This window comes from Numenius arquata, chromosome 1 (assembly GCF_964106895.1).
Source record: "Numenius arquata chromosome 1, bNumArq3.hap1.1, whole genome shotgun sequence".
NCBI lineage: Eukaryota > Metazoa > Chordata > Aves > Charadriiformes > Scolopacidae > Numenius > Numenius arquata.
In genome coordinates this window covers 49984102-50009701 of record NC_133576.1, presented here as the reverse complement: position 1 = coordinate 50009701, position 25600 = coordinate 49984102, and the positions used below count along the sequence as shown (strand labels likewise).

Here is a 25600-nt window from a genome sequence, read left to right as displayed (position 1 = left end):
AGAAAAGTCATTTGGCTCCCACATTAGTAAACTGCTCTTTCTCATCACTTTCACTGTAGCACTTAAAAAAGGCTGGCAACAGAGACACAGAACAGATTAATTAGGTATTTAGGACAGACAAATAACAATCGTGGTGCCTTACCAACATCAAATAATACCAACTGTAATTTTTTCAGATTTATCACAAATAATACAATTTTAAATCTGTGTAATTTTCTGAAAGTTTTCTTTCAGAAAGAAAAAAGAAATTCTGAGGCTGCTCCAAAGGTATTATCAATGTTTAGTTAATGAGTTGAGCTGACATCTACCATATTCACTTTTAATATGCAGCCATTAAAGATTTGACCAGGGCTTTACCACAGACACAATTTCCAAATTTTACTAACAATTCATCTTTTTTTTTGTCCTGGAGTCAATGTTCTTACACATGATACCTGATTCTCCTTGACATTTATCTCCAAATTAGTGCTCCTTAGACGAATAGAGCACAACTTTTGAATTTCAGAATAACTCTACTGACCCAAATAAGGAAATGGATATAGGCAGAAAACCAGAAGCTTTTGAAGCAAGCCATATATGCAGTCTCAGCAGTAAAATTACAGTACATGCTACTTCATGACCTGGTAGATGCAACACTAGCTATTAGTGAACGTTGGTTGCTCCGCAGTACTATTCCTCACGGCTTGGAGCAGCATCAGCATTCAACCCTCATCTACTTTGACCACAATTACTTTTTTTAGGTGAATTTCTCAGTAACTCCTTTTACCTCTTAATTTAAAAGAATAAGCTTTTTTTTTTTTTTTTTTTTCCTGTAATTGAGACTGAGTGCAAGTGCATCCAGTTTGCATTTGGTAAGAAAAAAGTAAAATAATTCAACTACTTCCTGCCTCTTTAAATTCTACCTTAACACGAAACAGTTGAGGTATCGGATCAGATGGGTATCTATAGGAAGAGCTCGGTCTGATTTCTGTTTTTTAGTTGAAAACAGTGATAATGACTGGACGAATTACACAGCTTGAGAATACCTCTACACTGCAGTGTCAGGTACTGGTCCAACATACTGTAAAAATGCAGGGCTAGATGCAAATGCTTTTGACTGATTGCTGCAGGCTAATCTGTAGCAACCTGGAGTTCAGCAAACTTTTATTTACTCTGTTTCTCCAGCAGGCTTTTGTGCAGGCACTAAATTCTGTGTAAATGGCTAAAGTACCACAGTTACCTGAATTAACTTTTCTGAACTTGTCTACAGTGATATTGTTTGTCCTGCAAAGCCAGTGTTGATGTACTCTCTAGAACTCAATTCTAAAACTGAAACCCCACAACACCAGCACACCCTACTGACTACTTTTATTATGTAAAACAGCTAGGGATCTTTTGTAGTCTTCTCCTAGACATGCATCCGCAACTACTGTTCTGCTTTTAGAAAATACAACACACCAGCAGACATCAGTGAAGCTTGAGTACACTGATTTGAACTTCTAAGTACAGGATATAATTCTAATTTTCCTATCGGTCACTCATCCATCTAAGCATCTGTCTTCATTTGACCTGTAGGTTAATTGTCAAGATTGCAGTTTGGAAATATTGAACATTTTAATCCGTGTTTTTGGGGTTTGTTGCCAATCCCCCTCCCTCCAGCTCTTTTCTTGATTATTAATTGTCGTTGAGAAATATGGCTAAAGAAATGGTACATCTGATGGAGTTTGACATAATTAGTCACAGTGGCTAACACATTTCCATAGAAGCTAAATCTTAAAGAGATTTGGCAAATGAAACTATTATCGTCTTCTCTATAAACCTTCACCAGATTACTCCCCTCCCAGAGTCTACAACAGTTTGAATTCACTTTGTAATGAGTGGCTTTTAAAATTTGTTTTAATTTGATGTCATTGTGAATGACAGCACAGAAAACTGAGCAAGTGTGTGAGCGAAATCAGCACTGTGAATTTTTCTATCAGATGCCAGTTTTATGGTAGCACAGTCTCTCTGTACCTCAAATATTTGACATACTTCCTCAAAAGGTCAGGAAACATTTCATTTGTAACAGATTGTAAATTTGTAATTTGCTATCTGATATGCAGAAGGCATTTAATCTACAGTCACAAGGGAACCACTAAAGTGAAAGGGAGTCTTGAATAACTTCAGGTATCCATGAACTCAAGAAAAGGGTAAGAACAGAGACCGTGATTACACCTCCTATTGTATAAACCACATACAAACACTGGGTAATAAGGAAATTATTTTGACTGCTATGTAGTTTGACTGAAATTGTAAGCGATGCCCAATTCTGTGTTCCTTTTACCCCTGCATACACTGGTTGCCTGAACAATCTAGCTGCTATTCAAAACAACTTCATTAGTAAAAAGTGTATTTAATTTTGCTGATCATTATTCTACTAGCCACCTATATCTTAAATTAGGCTGTCAACCTTACACTCTTTGGCACAGGCTGCATCTTTATTATGTTTCTTCACACAATCACTACAAGAATGGGAAGCAAATTCCACAGTCATCACACAAACAAGTACCTCCTAATATTTCCACCTGCCTATAAAAAGCTGCCATTTTTCATAACTTAAATTCTACATTAAAATGATTACTTACTTGGTTTTCTGTAAATCTAAGTAATAAACTCTTGGGTAACCCTAAATTTATTTTCATATTCTGTCTTCTTCAGTAACAACAGGAGGAAAACCAAAACTTAAGGTAGAGAAACCATAAAAAAATTCCCACTTTTTTCCCCTCAAAATCTATCATTCTCTATTTTTTTGACTCTTGCTTCTACCTGGTTGAATATTAATAATTTCAGTGTTTACATGAAAAAGTATACTGTCATATATAATATCTTCTTTGACAACGTAGTGGAATTTTCTACCCTAGCAGAAATGTGGGCAACCTATTTAAACCTCTGAATTTACAAGCAATTTTATTAATATCTATTTTTTTTATATTGAAGCTTAAAAAGCGGAAAACTCATTCACGAATTACCATTCTTTTATGAAACCCACTTACAGGTTAAGCTGTTGACCTCAAGTTAGACATACGGGTATAACCTAAAACTAAAGTTGCCCAAACTTACAACGATTAGCTGCTTGCCTTCTCTGTACTCACAACAGATATTTGTATTGCTGACATTAAAATTGTCAGTACTTTGAGACTTTCTCCATAATGAGGCAACAAAATTAATTGCCAATATTTCAGTTTTTTGGTGCTGAAATTTTCAGTTTTTCATTTTAAAATTAATTGTCATTTACAAGCTCTTTCCTACATGCAAGTACAGAACGTTTCCCTCTTCAGTAATGCTTTCTATTTTGAAGCCTATTATGCAATGAACAACTAAAAATGTTTAACCAGTGAGGCAACATAAGCTCATTTAAAATGGGGTACAGGCATTGTTAACATCATTGTTCTGGCGGTTTCAGAGTTCCGGCAGAGAGCTGCTACACTTTAGGGCTTTATATAGATATATTTGCATTCTCCCCAAATATATAGTTAAGATTGTGTGTTTCATTTATAAACAAAGATTTCAGTTATTTCAAATTTAAAAAGCAAAAGCTATCATACCCAGGACTGGATATATCTCTTGTGAGAGCTCTAATTACAGTTCTATTATTAAAAAGTAGGTTACAATATGTTCCTTTGCTATCATTACGTACAACCTGCAGAACTTCATTATTTTATAAATAAACTACTTCTGAGGACAAAGAAAAGCTCTTTCTGAATACAATTATATTAAAGTTATATGCTCCACATTTATAAAGTTGCTTTGAGTTTCAACTTACTGCACGCCATTTAGATGGTAAACCAAGAAGGTATCACTAAAGAAAATCATACACAATGTCTATGATTAGAAAGGGGAAAACATAAAGATCTCTTGGATTACATTCTCCTATTTCTCCTGTACTTTTAATTTGCTAAGTGTTTTATCTCACAAACATTAAAAGCCAACTTTTGGCCTATCTTACTGAAACAATGATGAATTGCTTATAGATGAGTCACATACTGTCATCTTTAAAGCACAGATTTTCTGCATAATCCAGTTTCTGACTAGTAAAAGGAGTAGGAATTATAGAGAAACTTGTTTTGAGAAGCTGTAAGAGACACCTGCAAATGCATTTTCCCCAGATTTTCCATCGAAAGCAACCCACACAGCCTGCCAAAAAAGTTTGAAGAGAGACATGGCCTCACCCATGGCAATTGCAGTCTTGCTGACAGTTCTGCTAGCTTTCCCTAGATACCCTTTCATAGACTTCTTGGTAGCATTCCAGAGGTTTCTAAGCTCTGCACACCACAGACAAGATGGTGTGATTGAAAGTTTGTTACGGATTTCATGTCAGGGACTTGACTCCTTAGCTAAGAGATAGCAGAGTTCATTGCTGAACTCAAGGCATCAGAGTCCGAACTACATGATCCAACTAAAATGTCACCACATGCATGGCCAGAAGACTACTACTTCCCTCCAGGCCTGTGATTCAAACAATAGATTTTTTTTTCCCCTCAAATAAAAAATATACATGAGTTCTTAAGTTATGCTGATGACACATAAATTAGAAAGTTATTCTTCAATGACTTACAACTTCTGACATTAAAAGTATTGTTTGTATTTACATCACTAGTCATGTGAAAGCAACTTGGAAATGGGAGTGTTTTGAAAGCTTAGTCTGAGAATAAGTGTACTGAGACACAGGTACTCTAGACACTGAATTTTCAGGAAAGGAATACAGCTCTTTGGGGGGCAATGCACTATAGACCAAACACAAATGAAAATTTAGAACATGTAGAACTAAGCTTTTACTTTGACTCTGTAAGTAGGGCGTTTTTTTTTTACCTGTGGTGGGTGGCAGATGGGTGGGAATTGTATAAAACAATTTTATTCAATCCTAAATATTTTACAGTTAATTAATGACCTGGATTACACTACTCACAAATAAGAGAAATGAGAAATTCTGACCCCATAGGCTAATCTGCTCAAGACAGCAGTTCTAGAACCACATAGGACTGAATACAAACCAATTCTACAATGAAAGTAATTTAACACTTTTACAAAGCTAACAACTTTGTTAGCTTTGGTTACGAGAAATCGTTAACCAGGAGTAGCCCATTAACTGAAATCAATTCCACAACTAGAAGCAGAGACTGATTTGAACCACTGAAAACAAGTCAGGAGAAGGAGGAGGATAAGCTGTAGATTTCACACGAAGATCCATTTTCATTTTTTGACGATCACCTCTCCCAAAACGTCTTGGTCTTCAGAAGAGGGAGCAACACAGTCCCAGGACAGCACACAGCTATTAACTATGACCACTCATGCCACAGCAGAATACAAGCAGGGCCTCCTGTATTTCTGTCCTGAAAAGCCTAGTCAGAAATAGAGTTTGCACGGTTCATGACTGCGCTGAGGAGCAAAGCATACGCCATGCACATAGCCAGGAGATATTACTAAGTTTACCAGACTTACATGACATCCCATTTCAGACCAACTATTCTGGTGTTACACATAACAAATTTGTAGGACAAAAGTAATTTCTCCAAGATTTACAGATCAAGGGGTTTTTGGTAGATTGATTGTTGAAATGAAAAGACCCTGACCAAAACAGAGGTAACACAAGCAAAGAAAAACTTGAGCCATAATTTTTAGGAGGCTTTCCTTGGAGACTAAATGAAGTAGAGAGATATCAGCATTTCTCCAGTATGTTTACGAATGCATGTAAACATACAACTAAAAATACTATTTATAGAACTGAAGTAAAAGGTAGCTAAAATACCATTGAAGTACACTCCTCTGAACTAGAATTAGAGGAAAGACATCTAGATCATTCAGATGACTGAGTCAAACCTATCATTATAAACATCTGCTCATAGGCATATTTTCTAAACCCATCATAACTCTTGCTCTTCTGCAGACCTGTTCCAAGTTTCCTCAGTAATTGCAAGCTTTACTATTCTATAAAACAACTTTTTTTCTGAGAAAGTGATACTTTAGGAACGTGATATTTTCTTTAGATAGAGAAGCAACAGTTGCTCTTAGTTTTCCGTAACTATATCTGTGACCATAACAAGGCCTAACTGGCAATACATTTTAAATTAGCTTGTGTCAGACGACTGCTGATGGGACTACTTCTTCATATATGGAATACCAAGATAGTAAATTATTCAAGCCAAAATCTCATCTTGCCAAATAAAATAAAACAATTATATCTTTCACCTTCTGTCAGGCACTTCTATTATGAGAGACATAATAAAATTGCTTTTTTTTTTCTGCAATAGTACCATGTTGCTGACTCATTTTGTTTGTGATTCACTGCACTTCACAGAGCTTTTCTTTGCTTTATTATTGCTAGCCCAGTTATCCCCCCTTCTGTATGCATACATTTTAGTTCTGTCCTAAGTATGACACTTCACACTTGTCTTGTAATTCATTGATCAATTTGAGACCATTTGTTCAAGATTGTATTTCACCCTGATCCAGTTCTCCAGACTGCTGGATATCTCTGCTGTGAAGATGCTGAGCACAAATGTGTGCTGTCTAAATCACTTGAATTGCTATTAGAAGATACTCCAGACCATGGAAAAGTCCTGTGGGACTCCCTGTTTGACTGAACCACTGCTCAGCATGTTTTTCAATATTATGGTGGTCATATTCAGATTATCTTACTCCTCTTTTTTTTTAATGAGGAGAATCAGATGGGATACAATCAGAAGCCAGACTAAACAGAAGATATATCACAGCTAGTATTTCATTGCTGTCTATTGCCAATTATTCCCCAGTAGATAAAATGACAGATTATGGGATTTATTTAGTATATTACTGGCAAGTACAGTTCAGTAATTATCCTCCAGGAACTTCAAAGTGTTTAATCAAGTCCTGTGTATTAAAGATAAAATTATATACTGCCAGGCGGGGGCTTCTTCAAATAAGTTAGTTATTTGCTCTTTTTTTCCAACACATTTGAGATCTTTACCATTCTCCAAGAGTTCACAAAGATAACTATTTCAAAAATTATCATAATTGACTTTCATATTTTGATGACTGGATCACACCTCTTATTGTTGACCTTGCTCCTCTCTAATTCATCTGGTTTTCTTAAATTTGTGATTGCAATTAGAAACAAGAAAAGACAAATCCAATCAAAGAAACTCCTCTGTATATTAGGAACTAACAAAGGAGTCCAACACAGAGTAATCCATCTGCATCACTAGTCTGAGAAAAGGCAAAGTAAATCGAAGAAGAGGATGGCTTCTTACATTTCAACCTCTACTGAAATCAAGGGACTAAAACTTGGGAAATGTTTTCTAATAAATCAGTCAACTGCATTCAGCAATACCTGAAACCTCTAACTGTTATGTTGAAAATTAAGCCTCAGTGGAGGAAAATCAGGTTTTTTTGAAAAATATATAAAACATATTTTGGTTTATAAATAAATAAAAATATTTAATTACCTTAGCAAACTGTGCATTTATCCATTTTGTGAATGTTTTCTTTTGAACATCTTCCCGTTCATCTGCCAGAGAAAAGTAGAGTACTTCATTAGAATTATTCAACAAAATAATACAATATTATTGATTAAAGCTTCAGTCTTGGTTTGTAGTAAAGCTACTACTAATAATTTGAACACATTCAGGGCACCTATTTGGATGTATTCCCTTGACAATTACATCAATATACTTTTGAAAGCCTATAGGAACCCTTTGCAGTCATAGTGTATATTCCTAGCTCATCTCACCCATTCTGTGGTATCTTTTCTTCTGGAAGGGAACGTGTTGCAGCAGGAACATTCAAATCCCATTCAAATTTTTAATTTCATATACATATAAAAAACATGTTACCCAATGGTTTTGGGAGCAGGAAACTCTTCTACAGCACTTTTAGAATACTACTTGAAATAACAAGTTTATATGCATGTCCTCAAATTTCTTGAGGAAGTGAAGCCTTCTGGACTCCAGTGATAGTTCTCCATTGGCAGCCCCTGCCATATCTTATGCCTTTTCTGCCTTACAGCTATTTACCTGTCACGATTTGTTATATATTTTTCCTCCAGTGGAAAAACAAAAAAACACCACAGATTTTTTCAGCCATATATGAAATTCCCTCTCAATTCTTTAATATGATAAACATTGTAGAGGTAGATGATTATCTTAGGCCTTGATTTCTCTATCTATGTTATAAGTACAGCCTTGATGGAGAATTGAACTGGACACACAAAGGTGCAATTCTGATGTATTTTATGTAGGTGGGAAGAGAAAGATGCCTTCAAATTAGAACCTAATAAGCGTTTGCTTAAAAAGGTCTATTAGGCATCATCCTTGAAATAATACAGAAGGACAGACCTCTTTGTATGACAAAGTCAAACCAAACTAGAATTAAAGGGCATACGTGGAAAAGGCTGCAGAAAGCCTTTACTAAAATAAAGCTCACTCAATGCTGTCTTTTAGTTTGAAGTAAAATTCTCTACACTTCTTAAATAAAAAGGAATATTAAATTCCCATCTGAAATGTTCAGTAATTAATAATGTTAATGGATTCAGCTGAACTTGAAAGGCAGGTATAGATGAGTTACGTGAGAAATGCACATCATTAATAACGTACTTTGCTTTCCCTCCCTCCACCTCTCCAAGGAGACAAGACAAGGCAAATCTTTTTGATACAAATATAACTTTTTTTCTTAATACCTCACCTCAAAAGCACTTTAAAAGTGCCTTTTCACACAAATGTTTTCCATTCTCAACAATATAATATACTCATGAAAAAGTAACATCAGAGTTTGTAAAGCTACCGTTTCATTGTAAAAAACTTCCACATAGAGGAAGGTGTGTATTCTAATTGCTTTCAGATGATCATGAGTGAAAAGACTGGCAATGCAATAGTACTACTGGAAACATGCCATAGAAGTTAAGCATTATATCCATTGTACCACTAATATATAAGTATTTGCGACAACAAACTTTCTAGACTTCTACTGCTATCTATCCCAAATAATGCTGCTTGCTTCTTCCCTTGGTTGAAAGTGATATTTGAATAGTTAGAGATTCATCAGAAAGCAACAGCATGTAGAGGGGATGCATGCTTTTGATAATAAATGATGCTAAAGCTGTTAAAAAATGATTTTTTACCACAAGCATCACTTCCTTCTTTGATGATTGTTAGTAAGCTGTTTATTATATGACTTTTGATTTATTCTAGCCACGCACAATACACAGAAGATGGAAGAAGGAAGATGCATTTTGTTGGTGGAAAACACATATTCAATCTGATGTTGTATTACAAGCTTCTTCAGCAACTTCACATAAAATATTACATATAAGTAGCTATTTCTGCTTAATTATCCCTGGTAAAAACACCACATGCAACCTTAAAATGGAGTAGATGAAGAGTACATGGGATTTAGCAGGGAAAAGGAAAAAGGAAAAAATGCCTCTGTCAAACTCTTCAAACTTTCTGTTTTCCACCCCAGGCTGCTGTAATAGAATATTCAGTAAGTCTGTTGTTTGATTTTATTTTTTTTTCCCCAGAAATATATATGCCAGAGATTTAACTGTTAGTCACCAATTAATTCATGTCCATTGAGCTAATAAAAAGCTGGGCTCTCCTGAGGAAAATGAGAGTTAAAGACACAATTTACATGTTTGAAACTTATTCAAAGTTCAGGCATTGCTCTGCTACCTTTGCAAACAGAAATCATTTCACTGCTGTTATCTTTATACAGAGATCATTTCAAGCACTTTTTTCTCTAGATGTTTGCTCTGACAAGTTTATACCACAGCAATTTGTTAGTGGCATCCTCTTAACCTAAAAAACAACCAGTCTTTTGATAATACACAACATGATTTCCCCACAGTAAGCATGTTTTTTTTTTTTAAAAAAAAAAAAAAAAAAAAGACGTTCTCCTAACCCAGATTCACAGATTGAATGCTAGATGTGGAAGCTGAATGACATTTGTCTGGGTGCTGTAGAAACATTCCAAGAACGCTCAGCTGCCACTTTTCATAATGCTGTGTTTATAACAGATCCTTCAACAGTGAGCCGATGAATGCCCTTGCAGGTGTTTTTACTGTGAGGCCATAAGAATAATCAAATGGCCAGGCAGGTAATTCCTTTGGCTGTTCAAGAGTAATATAGCATGTTTACTTCTTTTCTTTCAATCTGGAAGAACTGCAGAATAGCATATTGTCTCTCTTCAGGTTAAATCTAAACATGAAAAACTGCACAGATCCTGAATTGCTTTATCACAATAATGATGTGATCACTTCCCATAGCAAAAATATGCTTTTCTCAAAATGCAGGATGTTGAGTGGAGCAGGCTTAACCTCCTTTCTGTAGGTTATCAACTCAGAAAATGAACAGACTGAGGTCTATAGAAAGCCTTCCAGAAAAAAGGATACTGACCTGTGAGATTTATCTGATTTTCATGCACTAGAGCCTCTAGTACCACTGAACAGACCTTGTTTTAACTAGAACACATTCACAAATGGATCTTACAGTTCTGATATATTTCTAGTAGGATAAGCATCCAGCTTTGCAACTGTGATTGGAAACCTCTCAAATGAACTAACTGCACATTTGACTTTAAATGTATTACTGCAGGCTAGAGCTCATAAGAAATTATGGCCAGGAAAGAAAGTGCAGTATTAATGGAGCTAATCATCTGACAAAGGACAGTTCTAAGATTTAATCAGGTGGCAAGGCTTATACAGACAAGTGGTACACTGAAGAATGCTTAGGAACTCGCAATCAGAATTCAACAGAACAAACATGCTATTACTAACGGCAAGTGGATACTGAACAACTTTCCTGGATACTTAATGTTAATGTTTGCAACCTACTACTCAAATGAAATTCCCTTCTATTTTCCACCAAAAAGAAGCATTATGTTGTCATCTCTTAGTAAACTACACTTATTACTACACTTATTTTTCTATCACCGTCCCCCGCCCCCTAAATACCACCAAATATATTAAATAAAAAATGGCAACTGGAAAAAAAAAGGTTTTAAAAATATTTGGTATACTCTAGATACTATTCTGAAAACATATAGCAGTGTTAACAAGTCATAAAAAAGCAATACTTTTAAACAATGCGAGCTGATGAATACCAAGCAGATTTTAAATGAACTAAGGGTCAGAAACATACAGTATATATGTCACTAGACCATTCCGTTTGTATGATATAAGCCACAATCCCACAGAAAAAATGGGTGGGGGAAAGGAAGTTTCCACTCTTTGGTGCATCCTTCCCTATTTTGCTAGAGGATCTTCAGACTTTCTTACTCTTGACACACCTGAATACATAATGCTTTCACAGGATGGTTGAAATTGGATGGGACCTTGGGAGGTCATCTGGCTCCAACCCCTGCTCAAGCAGGTTCACCTAGAGATCGTTGCCTGGGACCATGTCAAGTCTGTTTTTTAATATCTCCAAGGATGGAGACTCCACAGCCTCTCTGCTTACAGACTGCAACATCAAGACTGCATCTTTCCTACCATCTGCATTCTGCCTTCCACAGATGTGGGTGGTGGCTTAGGAAACTCTTCTCAAGAGCAAGTACAGCCCATTTTTGAAAATAAGAAGACATTCAACAAAAGTACACTGGCACTTTAGGGGTGTGGGAAATAAGCCATACCTTCAGATGATAAGCTTTAATTTGAAACAAACAAACAAATAATTGTCTTTAAGGTGTCAATAAAGACATTACATAATATGTGTAGAATATTTGAATCACTGCAGAGACAGACAGTGACAGGAGGCTCAGTTGTGTAATAGAAGATTTTATGTAGTCTTCAGCAAGCAGTCCCATCACAGGTTGGCACACAGAAATAAAGGAGACCTGTCTTACTCTGTTACACAGTGTTGCCTTCAGCTGAATTAAACAATAATTGAATAGCTATATTTTGTCTACTGGGAACTATCAGGAAAAAAAAAAAGAAAAAAAAGACAAAAAAGAGAAAGAAAAGAATTCCCCTATACTAGCTGGAAACTTTGAAACAATGGTATTAAGGCAGGTGTCAATTCCTTCATTCATGGCAACTGCAGATTCATGGGAACACTGCACTTTAGAGAATAAAACCATCAAAATTGCTATTTGATTTTCTAGCAGCCAAACAATGCAGATTTTGAAAAGGCCAGCATTTGCTTCAGTGTGTGGGAGTGAGTACCAGCAATGGTGGGAGCACTAGGAACAAAAGAGGCCACAGATAGTCACATTATTGATACTCTGGCCCCATCGGCTCACTATTCTTAGAGATTTCCAGCACATTGTTACACTGCTTTGTCAGTAACTACAACTGCTGAGAAATGTTCCCTTCCCATTCTTGCTCATCTGAGGGGGAAAGAAGAAATCAATGCAGTACAATGACTGAATGATATTTGAGTGGACTAGCTTTGATTTTTAGTCATTGAGGTCATCCAAGACATACAAAAGCTGACAGGAAATACAATAGATTGCTTTGACAGACAGCCAATGATTTTAAGTCTATTGCTCATGTAAGGTAATATGTAGCATGCAATTCTTTGTCCTTCTTCTATAAATATACTGATGAGCAGTGTGTTGACTTTATCTGAATACTGTTAAGAATCACTGTTCCCTGTGCTTCCCCTTGAGACTTTACTGTGGAACCTGAGTCAAATCATCATAATCAGACTATCTCAGACTTCTCAAAACACTGATGAACCTATTCAAAAGCTCAGCAGAAATGCGAGACTTCAGCATCCAGAAAACCCTCATTAATTAAAAAAAAAAAAAAAAAAAAAGGTACAATTCAGTCCTCTGAGAAATAGTATATCAACATTTTTTTAAGACATTTGGTAAAATTCAAGGCAAATTTAGGAAAGGAGCAGGGTTATCACTATACCGAAAAGACTTAATCTCAACTCTGCTCCCCCCCCATCCCCTCCTTCAAATACAAGAACTCAGGGAGAGGGATTCCATTTGCTGCTCAGGGGGTAGAAGAGAGAACAGCTATAAGATCAACGTACAGAAAAGAGAACAGTTATAAGATTCAACCTACAGAATTTCTTTAACACCATAACCCTAGATTGAACCCCAGGCTGAGAAAGTCTTGTATTTTTCTCATTTCATTATGTTAGCTGGAATTGTTCTCTCATTATAAATGTCTAAAGGAAACTTTTTCCTGACTTTTCTCCTTTTTTTTTTAAATTCTTTAAGGCATTACAAGTGTTTATATAAGGTCTCGTTATTCTGAACTAACTTTGCCTAATTAGCTATTTAGGGAAAAACTACAGAGTGCTTTTGAGGACCAGTATGGAAATCATGAAGTAGAAAAAGAGCAGGAGTGGCACAAAGGATAGAGAACTGTTATGGTTTGAGAGAACCCTTAACAATCTATTGTCGTTAGACAATTATTCTATCACCCAATGACCCCTCCCCACCCGGAAGGGGGAATCGAGGAACACAAAGAAACACAAGGGTTGAAATATAAATAGATTTAATAGACTAAGACTAAATAATTAACAATAATACTAAAGAACCAGTATTAATCCCGATACTGATATAAGATATACAGGAATTATACTCAGCCAGTTCTATCAGTAGGGAGCTGTGCACTCCCAGCAGTGGACAACAAATGTCGGACACTGCGAGCGCAATGGCTTCAGGAGGAAGGGAAAGCCTCAGGGTTCCGGCACCAGGGCAAGGAGCTGGTTGGACCTCTGTCATCAAGGAGTGAGAGAGAGCTATGCAACAAACTTTTCTAATTTATATTGAATGTGACGTTCATGGTATGAAATAATCCTGTTGGCCAGCCTGGGTCAAATGCCCAGGCCTTGGTCCTCCTTGTCCCTGCACCTGGCAAGGCTTAGAAACACTAAAACTTTGAATCCCACAGAGCCTGGCTGGCTATAAAGTAAATATTTTCACAAATTCAGACACTAGAGTCTTCTAAAAGTGCAATTTTCCCCAGCAGTAGGAGAAAAGTTAGTCCTGTGTCTCTCAACCCAGGACAAAAACACAACAGAGTTCCAGCCTGGAACAGAAGGAAAGAGAAGAAAATAAAACAACAATAAAAAAAATGAGGAAGGAGTGGAGTGGAAGACACAAGGAGTGGGAAACACATTTTCCCTGGTTTGGGGAAAAAAGGAGAAAAGAAAAAGGGGAGAAGCAGAGGCGGGATAGGAAAAGGCAGAGACTTTCTGGAAAGAAAAAGGGGTGAGGCATTGGTTGTGATATCTGGTAGCTAGAAGATCACATGCAAGGAAGCAGTGGATTTGAACAGAACTACCCAGCATGTGCTACCACTTCAAAAAAAATAAATGACTAGCATCCAAAAATACCAGGATAATGCAAACAAGCTACATATGTTCCCCAAAGCAATAATGGCCAGCTGTGAAACGTACACACAGATCTAGGTTTCAACAAATTCGTGTTATTTGCTGTATGTTTGTTAAAAATACCACACCCCTGCCATTTCTCAGCCCTTTCCCCTAAATACATTGTAGCAGGTACAACTCCCAAGACAAAAGCAGAAGCACAATTCCAATAGAATTTAAAAAAAAAAAAAAAAAAAAAAAAAAGCAGAATTTCAGTTCACATTTCCAGAACATTTTAAGTGTACACAACACGGGGTATTCAGCTCTAATTCATACATTGGTAATGGTATTCTCAGCAGTTGGCCTTGTCTTCCCCTAGTCTACCACATGTAAACACATTTTGGCAACTAATTGTACTTCTCTGTGTCTATGGATGTGACCCAGGAGGAAGAAGCAGAACTGCTAATAGGCAATAACCTTCCTGAAGGGCCCCACTGGCTGGTCTTTGCCTTCTTGATGGCTGGCTGTTAAGTGGAATAGCTAATAAGTTAGCTGCACATGTTGTAAAAAAAAGTAGAGATGGCATCAATGGACAGAAAAAAAAAAAAAAAACCACAAAAAAAACCTAAACTTTATTTTTTTCTCTCTGCTCTGAAAAGCTTCCTAAGATTTCCTCCCTTCTAATTTTGTATAGGAGGTAATTACTCTTTGGAAGAGGGCCCTCATTTCATGTCTCTTATCATCAGCGGGGTAAGGGCATAGAAACAGAGTGGCAGCTGCTTTCTTCTCCCATCTCATGTAACACCACACTGACTGTCAGGACACCAGCCTCAAGTGTTAGTGACCCATACTTGGCTTAGGCTTTCAAGAATAAGAACTTGAACCAATTTTGAACCACACTCTACCAAAAATACCTGCGTCTCCTAGTTATTGACAGCTTCGCAAACACAAGCTTTACTGATACTGTTTCTTCATTTTCTTTTATTCTTTTCTAGCCAGCAATTATTTTGGATCCAGGAAGTTTTTCCAAAAGGGAAATCACTCCTAAAAAGGGCAACTTAAAAAGCTCCAGTGTTTCAATACATCAGATTTCTCTGCAAAAAACAAATAATTTCTCAAAACTGAAGAACAAATCCTGAGAAGCTGATACCCAAAAGGGAAGGAGTTCAGCTTATGACTTATTATCTTTCCATGGAAATATATAATTATTCATTTGGATATTCAGCTGTGTATAAGCAGTAAATTTTTCAATGTCATATACATATATTGACAAATGAAAAGTAGGCTTAATAACATACTAATAGAAGCACATGCTATTTTAGCATCACAACATCATTATAATAGTATTTTCTGAACACTGGAGATGATATATTACACTTTAAAATGAAGTAACATCTTTGCTTTCACTTTTAAGCCCCAATGGTGGTTAGAAGTGCCATACCAGATGGAACAACTGCAGTTTGCTGGAACTTGCGGAATATTGTATGATATAACCATATTATCAACTTTTCAGCAGTCAGACCAAAGAAATCATGTTGCTGGTGCATCCAAGTACCTTTAAGAAAATGCTAATAAAGATTTAAAAGCATTTTTTTAGTTAAAAGTAAAAAAATGCATTTCCAGGGTAAGTCTGCTTAGTGCTATAAACTATACTGAAGTCATTAAAGATTCACAGAAAATTTGGGGAAGGTTACCAATGCTATCAAAATGAGAAAGAAGAGGAGGAGGAGGAGTTCATAGATACTAACTTAATCTTGTTGAATGAGTATATTTGGGGAAAATACCTTACTCTTTCTATTTTGATGGATTATTTTGAATAGATTTCTTTTTTTCTATTTCTATTTACAGATTAGAGAAGCATAAGTTAAATGCTGCTGAAACATCATGTGATGTTACATAGTATAAAATCAACAGGTATTCCTTTTTCCATATAAATTTTCTACTACTACTACTATTATTAATTTATTATTATTATAATACATAAACCCTATTGTAACTCCATCCCAAAGCTGCAGTTTTCACCACAGCTGAAGAAACATACTTCAACTCTCATTTCCCAAAGACAACTAAGGACTTGTAAGGTCGTTAGCAGAGATCACACTCCACTTGGAGTAGGGAAGCAACAGTTGCTACTCAGCCCATTTCTGGTTGTTGTTCTGACTTGGACAAAAGGGTAGAACCTAACTGATACTTGAAAAAAAAATAGGTTTAACTTGTTTGAAGGAGTGAGTAGATGTGATAAACAGATTAAATACATCTTGACTGTATTAAGTCTGGTTTCAAATGGTCTTACTTTTAACCCATTTTTGTCCCTTCCCAGAGAAAACAGGAATTGTTAGCAGAAGAAAGAGGGAATCGGTATCAGATTATTTATTTATTTATTTATTTATTTTCCTCCTCAGAGCACATACATATTTTCCTAGGCTGCTCCTTGTGGAGGAAGGACTGCGGTGTCAGGACAGATTGATAGGCCCAGGCAGGGAGCTCGGCAGCAGCAGTCCCTCTGCGAGCCCAAACGTACAGCCAGTGCTGGGAAAATCCTCATCAGTTAAAGACTAATAAAATTGGTTTGTGTACACAGGGCGTTTAGTGACAACCCGTAATAAGAACTGTTAGTCCTCTGTACCAATGATCCGAGAATTGCTGAAACTAATTCAAAGTGAAAGCAAGTGCTCTCCCCTCGGCTGGTGTTACCAACCTGGCTCAATGTGAAGCCCAGCGTTGTAAATGTGCCTGTCACTGTTGCAGGAAAAGTTACATACCAGAAAACAGCAGTACTGGCAGATCCTGTATTTCAACAATGTCGCAAAAAAAAATCTTCATGAAATAAGAAGTGTGTTTTTCAAATACTTTAGATGGCCCTAGCCTTTATAGTTTTCACCGGGGAAGTTGTCATACACACTGTGAGGAGGAAAACTGTGATAAAGGAGCTGTGGCCAACAGCAAACTTTGCTTGCCAGGACATGGAGCCTGTAGGTTTCTTGAGGTGGTTTTTGTTTGTTTGTGTTTTTTAAATTTTGGAGGGCAGATCAGCATTTAGTTGATCAGCAGGCCACCTCAGAGTAAGCTATGCCAGAGGCACTGTGTGGGAGTATTATTATAACAGAGAATAATTACTAAAAATTAAAAAATCAAGGTTATGTAACTAGGTAAAATAACCCACAATTTTCATATTTAAAACTTTTATGAAAAATACACAATTATTTTTGTTTTGTTCAAGAAACAGTAGGTAAATGCTTACTGTCAGACTGACCATGCCTTTCCTTAGCTGGAGATTTTTACCATCTAGGTTTCTATTTATGTTCATATATAAACAATAAGGACAAGGGACCAAGGATATTAAGGTTTATTCATGGGCTAGTCATAGCAGCATACGTTATAAAGGGAAAATCAGAGCCCACAAACTTTCTGAATGATAGACTGTCAACTAATAACAAATGAAGCTGAAAGAAGCATCAGGATTTAAACCAGGTAATCAGAGTCTAAAATATGACACTAGTACCTAGCGGTTCACACAAGCTTCCCATGTAGAAATGAAACTGCTGTACTGTTTTCAGCAAATGCCACCTAGTGATACATAGTTGCAAAGCTTGGAAGCGCTTTGACTTTTACATATTTCCTCTGAGATTTTTGCTTCTATGAAAAAAACCAGACAAATGATCTACATGATCACAGGCCACCAAAATTCATGTCACACACATGCAGAACACAGACAGAGGAGATTGGGTTAACCATATGTGGAGGACCAACATTTGTTTCAGTTTGTATTAAAATATTCATTACAAATAACCACACTAAGTACATAGAAGTGGCTAGCGCTAGTCTGCAATATTTCAAGTTCTTTTTTTGTTCCTCTGTCAAAAGCAATTAGAGAACAGGCTGTTCTAGTCTGCTTGAGTGACTGCTGTCTACTTTATTTCATCTGACCCAATTAGTGTCTGAGTTAATTAGTAGAGGCTGCCACTGAGACATGTATCAGAGAAGTTTGTGATTAATGAGACCAAGATGTTAATATGCAATTGTTTACAATACATGTGCCCTGTTCTTATAGTGATGATACTGTCATAGCAAAGCTGATAACGTTTACTGGCCATCAGGTAGGCTTCACCTTATTATAAATCATTTGCAAATCTTCAAAAGAAAAGAAAACACACCCCTAAAAACAGCTGTATAATTAAAAGGTAAGCGAACAGTGTATTCCACTCTTGTTTTAATCTTATTTGAAGTAGCCAAGGTAACAATGAATGTGTCTAATTGTGATTTATTTTGTTCAGAGAGAACTATTACAGAGTGCACGTTATCAGGTCTCTTGGATTTCTCTCACCATCGCCAAGCATCCCTCTCTCTCAAGGGGAGAAAAGAAGGTATAATCAAAGAGTAAGATAAAGCATTTTAAAAGCCCATGTTGATATTGATCAATTGGAGGTTGGAGGGGAAGGGGTGGGTGGGGAGGGAGAGATAATAGAATAGAATTTAATTCCTCTAAACCCCTTCCAATTTCATAGCTACTTTATACTTGTAGTGGCTCAATTGTTCAAGCGACTAAGGAACTGTCAGACTAAGGAACTGTCAGGAACTTTCAGAAACACACATGATAGGGTCTGAGTGTTTAATTAATTGGTATATTAATTATACCAATATTTAATTGGTATTAAATGTGCTTGTCTAGTATTACCCCACATTCTGGAAAACTGCTACTGTTAAATGTGAGTCCCTACCCCCTATAATATAAAGTGTTCCTGAAAGGAAAAAGAAAGTAATTGAATTCCTAGGCAGCTCATAAGCAACGCTTCACAACACACAATGCTTACTGTAGACTGCAAGTAGTTCTTCTTTCAGCTTCTTTTTGAAGCTTCTAATTTTTCGTGTAATGTCTTTAGTTGGGAAGTGACTGAAAAAATATTCAAATTGGAAGAATAGTGGGGGAGGGAGGGTTGACTCTTTTTGTTAATAATATATTTAAAAAGGGAATACAACAGAAATTAGTTTTAGTCTTCATCCCAAACGTAGTGACCACCATTACAAAGAAAATGCACTTTTTAGAATTTAAGACAAAATATGTTAAAGTTAGAATTCAGGAATGTGCCCAGATCCATCAATAGTTCCAACCCCTCCAGAAGCCATCAGGTAAAAAACCTATTATTATATGGAACAGGCATTAAAAGCTGTAGAAATTATGTCACTGAACAGAAGAGAAGCTCTTTAGGTGACATACCATCCTTGTCTATCAAATTCTATAGGGAATAGCACTGGTTTCTGGTCCAGTTTCTGTCTATTAGGTACTGCATTCAAAAGCAGTTGGCCTACAATACCTGGGGGAGGTACAAAATCCATTTCTTTTTAAGCAGTCAGGCATAGGTTCCACTTAGGAACATTTTAATGTCTATAGTAACACTGGAATAACATACTTTGCTACGTGTTATTAAATGTATCGTTTACAGCTCTGCAGATAGTTTTCAGATTAATTTTAAGTTGTCTAAGGAACTAACCAAAAGTAGTAAGGAATCCTATCTGAAACCCATCTACCCGGCATTAATGCACTGACATCTGTTAAATGTGAATACTCAGTTTGGGGCAAGATACAGAGTTCACCCACACATGGGAATAAAGCACAACATCTTAAAGTTATCTTGGGAGGGTGGGGTAGAAAGAATTGGTAAAAATAAAAGGAACGGGGACACAGAGATAGCAAGAAAGAAAGAAGAGAAAAATAATTCCCATATCCATATACTGAGCTATTTTTCCATTCTGGGGAAGGGGAAAAAATAAAGGGGGGAGCAATTTTTAGAAAGGTAACGTCATTAGATTTTGTAACATCTGCTTGAAATTGTTACCCCACATCAGAATATTTGCGGCACTAGTGAAATACTTGTTAAAATTTGATTTAAGATGAGTACTATTCATTTTCTCATTAAGAGGCATTGTCTGAGGAAGTTACAAAAATATTTACAATAGCAAGATATATTATTTATCTGTATATTTATTTAATCCATGCAGTTCTCATGCCCTCCCAACTGATACTAGGTTTCTCTGGCTGCACTAGACATGAACATTTTAGATAACTAACACATTTGCTGCCTGTATGTATTCTGTGCATTGATCAGGGATTTTTCATTTCATACATCATTCAGAACTGCTTGCAGTGAATGATTTCATATCTATAACATTAAGTGAAGATTAAGAAATATTAGTATTGATGTTAGGACAGTTACCTATTATAAACATTGATTTTGATTTCAATTCAGTGCCAACTCATCAGCTCTACTGAGAGGAACTGCATCTCCTTAATATAGATTCAGTACAGAAAAAGAAGAAAAACATCTATTTGTTATTCCTTTTACAGCTGTTCTTTTGCAGTCTAGACAACTCAAGGCAAGTATGACATTTCACAACATCATAAACTACATTCAGGAAACATATTGTTATTCTATTCCAATGTTTTTGCAACAGTAAAGAAGAGTAATTTTCTTTGTAGCCTAGTGCCTTCTAGAGGCACCTCAATCAAACCACATAGATGTTTTGATCACATCCATTCCAATAGAGAAACAGAAGTGAATAGATATTGGAACTTAAGTTTTGGCTTCTGCCCTGGAGGATTGTACAGAAGACCAAATGAGAACATTCAGGGATGTACTGGCAGAAAAACACACAAGCTGGCAGAGGGAGGAATGGGAGGAAGGAAGAATACATCACCAAGAGAGACACTGCCCTCAGGAACCCAAACCAGTCCAATCAGACCCCAGTAAAATGTCTCCCTTCACAGACTGAGGCAATGTTCCAGGCAACTGCTCTTTTACTATGCATCCCTGAGTCTCCCCATGCATTATGTTTATATCATGATATTCAAAATGTGCATCATGGACATTTCAATTCTGGAAATAGATCTTATATCTACTGATTTCCACTAGGAACTTGTTGTCATTTTACTGCTTTGTTTGCATATACCTATACTGAGATCTATAGGTATTTTTTGAATAAAGTAATAATAGAAATGAAGTAATAATACAAGCATTGAAAAAAAAGGGCATATATAATTTAAAAGATCTGAGCATGCACAAATGCTACTGAAGTCATATGAGAATGGTTAGGTGTTCTAAACATTTGAAATTAAAGTTAGAAATAGATTAGGATTTAATGGATGCTTTCCAAGATAACTGTATTTCTTCAGTTTATAACATGCATAAGAAGACAGTCTTTAAAAGTTAAAAGGAAAAAGCATATGTATTCTATTAGTGAATTTTCATACTTCTGCTGAGTTCAGAATAAACATTTCATTGAACAATGGCAAAATGAGATGGGAATGTGAATGCCATACAGTGCAAGCACATAGCAAACAAACAACTTGTTCTACACAGCCTTTGTTTGACAAGGTTTGAGAAGGTTTTTGTTTTGCAGAAATCAGAATTATGTGAATAAGGGGACCTAATTCTAACTCCATTTATATCCCTTTCAGTAAGTTTTTCCAATGATTTGCCTCAAGTAGCAGCTTCTTGATAGGAACATGCCAAAAGTAATATTTTAAACAGAAACCCAAAATACATGTTAAACAAATGTGAAAATACATGGATAGCTTATTGGGAGAGGAAAGTTAGAGGAAATGAGGATTCATCTCCAAAAGTTACTGATAAAATCTCACTTAAGAAGTTGAGACTATTACATTGTGGCATTGACAACTACTAGAATATCCTAAAGTACAACTGTTTTGAAAATCCAACAAATATAGCCAAACTTCAACATAGTTAAAAAGTAAACTTAGTACACAGAGTGAGTTGCATATGAATTACTTTACTGTTATAATAGCTTTAATACTTAGCAATTCTCTAGTGATTTAATTCCATAATCTCAAACAGCTCTATCAAACTGAATGAAACAAACTCCATACCAAAATGGAGCTAAGACAGAGTAAGCCTCTAAATAACCACACAACCCAAAATATAAGAAAAAGAAATTGGACCACCTACAATGTCATTTGACAAACGTGTGACATTGAACAATGGAGCAAGGGCAAAACTTTCAGGTGCTTCAACACCAATGCTAAAATCTAAGCAGCAAACCAAGAGCGCTGAAAAAGAATTTGAGGAGAATTTGCATCCCTGCATAGGTTGCACAAACCAGTAGTAAAAAGTATGTAAGAAGCACAAAGCCAGATAGCAAAGCTGGTGGATGAGCACTGACGGATTGATAGGCCAATGCAGACACTTATCTTTGCACTGGACTTTACTGCTGAAGATGCTGAGGAGATTCCCACACCTGACACGTTCTTTTTAGTGAGTAGATCAGGGAAATTGCTTCAGTTTGAAATAAACCAAGAGAAAGTATTAGGCCATATTAGTAAGTTATATGGCAATAAGTTACCAGGCCCAGTAAGCATGCTCAAGACTTCTGAAGGAATCCCAATAAGAAATTGAAAAATAGCTGGCCAAGGCACGTACCCTGTCATTGCCAATGGCAGCTGAGCGAGCATGGTGGTTGCCAGTGTAGAACACATAAAAAGGGGTCCAGATAGGATCTTTGGAACTATAGGCTAGCATATTTGACTTCCATTCCTGTTAAGATGGAAGTGTTTGCAACGAAGAGTAAGATCACTGGACATGGGAATAAACCGGGAAGGAGTCAGGCTTCACAATCAAGGGAAATCCAGCCTGTGACCTGCTGGAATTCAATCATTCTGTCAGGAGGTTTGTGTAAAGGGGACCCAGGGGACACCATATACATGTGTTCCGGCAAAGCCTTTGACAACGTTCCATGCCCAAGGTTATTAAAAAGGCTAAATTTCTATGGCACTGGAGGAATACTTTGTTTACAGATGGAAAGCAGCTTAAAGAATACCTAGAAAAGGGTAAGGCTTAAGAGACTTTTCAGGATGAAGACAAGGAAACAGATGGGACCTACAGGCACCTTAGCAGCGAGGAAACAGAAGGCTCTTTCAGGCCATGAAATGTCTGGAACATCATTCAGTGGTCAAGAAGCCTGGAAAGACCTCATAAAACTGAGCAAGCCAGCAAAAAGATGGCTATTAACATTGAAGATGAAGTGGTGCATCCAGGAAAAACTGTTCCAAATGATGCCAACGTGAGGCTGAGCCCAGAACTGGCAACTATAAAAGAGGTCTTGGATTCATTGTTGACAGTTCTCTGAAATCATCACCTCAATGTGCAAAGCATATAAAAAAGTCCCCCAACATGGGGCATCCTCACATGTGCTGTGAACAAAACAGAAGGGGTCATTTTGTTGCTATAAAAGTCTGGTGTGCCCATACTTGAAGGGCTGCATGCAGTTCCGGTCTCCACATCTCCAGGAGGATGCAGCAGAGTTAGAGAAGGGCAAGCAGAGACAATCAAAGAGATGGAGTTGCTGCTTTATAAGTAGATACTCAAAGAGCTGGGATGCTTTAGTTTGGACAAAAGGCTAAGGGGAGATAAGATACAGATGTGAAAAGCATAAAGTGGGTGGAATTTCTGTAAAAACTTGCTGTACATGAACCAGGGAAAATTCACTAAATAAGAACATGTTTGTTTAGAATGGATCAAAGAAATTACTCATTATTTATTAGGAAGTTCAGATAGCACTATACAAAACAGTTCAATGTGTGCACCATTAGAGAACATATATTTCCTCTTCTCCTGCCCAAACCAAATGTAATTCCTGTTTTCTTCAAATTTCTCCTTTAATTTATTAATAATACACCTCCTTTGCACAATCATTAATTTCTTTTATTTTTTCACACTCCAAAACACAAACACACCAAACATACAAAATTGTTGGGTCAAATATGTAAAAGGATTAAAGAGGATTTATAAAAGTTAATGGTGGAAAGTTATACAGATGGATCCGAACATAAGTATCCTGAGGCAGCACTTAACTTCAGTACCAACTGATTACTGATATCCAGAAGCTGCAAGGTATTATCTACCATGTAAAGGATTCTTGTTTCACATTATTGCCAGATGGACTTTTAGGCTAATTCAGTGCAGATCAGGATTAAGAAAATTAGAATGACTTCTGTATTTTGCTCCTTTTACTCAACTCACAAATGAAGAATCATTTGGCCAACACAAGAATGAAAAAGAAAGTATATTTTTGGGAATTTTGAGAAGTGAGGAATGAGCTGGCTACTCCTCTAATATTTGCAATGCCTAACAACTAATTTAGCAACCACATAAATAATGTCTATGTTATTTTGGTATTTCTACATCACTAATTGTCAGGCATTCTTCATCAGGATCATCAGCTTGATGACAATGACATACAGAGGTTAAATCACTTGGATATCTAATTATCCATCAGGAACAATGCTTCTATGACATTCAGGCTCCACCTAACATCTCAGCAGAATCCGGAGAGTTTGTAACCAAAAACTAGTTTTGGAAATTAAAAATACTGCCATTCTTATAAGAACAAGTAGAAAATCACGCAGCAGGCAGCTAGAGTAATAAAAGTAACACAGAAAGGTTTTCTAATGAATACAAAAAACCTTACAAAGGTCAAATTGACATGACTGTCACATTTCAATCAATGCAAATGGAACTCTTAAAAGTCTCTTCTTCATTTCTATTTTATTTTCCCAGTAAAAAGGAAATGGAGTGCATTTCAAGTCCTGGATATTTTTTTCTCCATTCACAGTTCAGTCTTGAATGGAAAAGAACTTTGGGAATATACAGTTCTTCACATTAAATTGTCTAACACCTGAGGAGACAACTGTGCATAAAAACTCATCCTTTTTTAATTATTTCCATTCAAACTATAATCAAATATAATACTCAAGGATATGAAGTAAGCTTAAGATAACTTCTAAATTGTGTTTGTTCATACAAGTGTGTTTGCAGATATTATGTAAAAAGATAAAATGCAGATACTTGCCTTCTGCTAGGTTTATACATTGTAAGGAACTACCCAGAACACAGACTGAACTTTTGGACTAAACAAAGTGAGCCTAACTACTAACTCAAACACAGAAAAATGTAATCATAATTTCTCATTTCCCCTTGAAGCGAGGTGTGGTCACAATAAAAAAAATTCCAGTGCTAACAGCAAATATATTGACAGAACTATCAATTGGGGCAGGGGAAGAAGCAAGGTAAAGAAGCAATATGAATATAAAATTGAAGAAATATGACTATACTTTAATGTGGCTTTAATTATCTTCAAAAACAAAGTAGGGAATTACTCTCAGTAAAAAAAAAATATTACAGTAAATGGAAATACAACTTAATGTTTCAGTTTTATCTCTATAGAAGTGCATTAACACTGTAGATAAGACTGTAAGGTATGAGATACCTGTTTTCATTCACAAAGTTTTTAAATCTTTACACACAATTAGATGGATATTTGAGATTTCCAGT

The 25600-nt window shown here is 36.3% G+C and overlaps 1 protein-coding gene across 2 annotated transcripts in view; it reads right to left on the bottom strand.

Annotated features, from left to right (window-relative positions):
- DMD (dystrophin) overlaps positions 1–25600 on the bottom strand; it is a 1192402-nt gene that overhangs the window by 999007 nt on the left and 167795 nt on the right. For both annotated transcript variants that reach the window (XM_074159135.1, XM_074159144.1), the window contains exon 2: positions 7440–7501. In XM_074159135.1, the coding sequence (XP_074015236.1) occupies positions 7440–7501 (62 nt within the window). The remainder of the gene's footprint in view (positions 1–7439; positions 7502–25600) is intronic.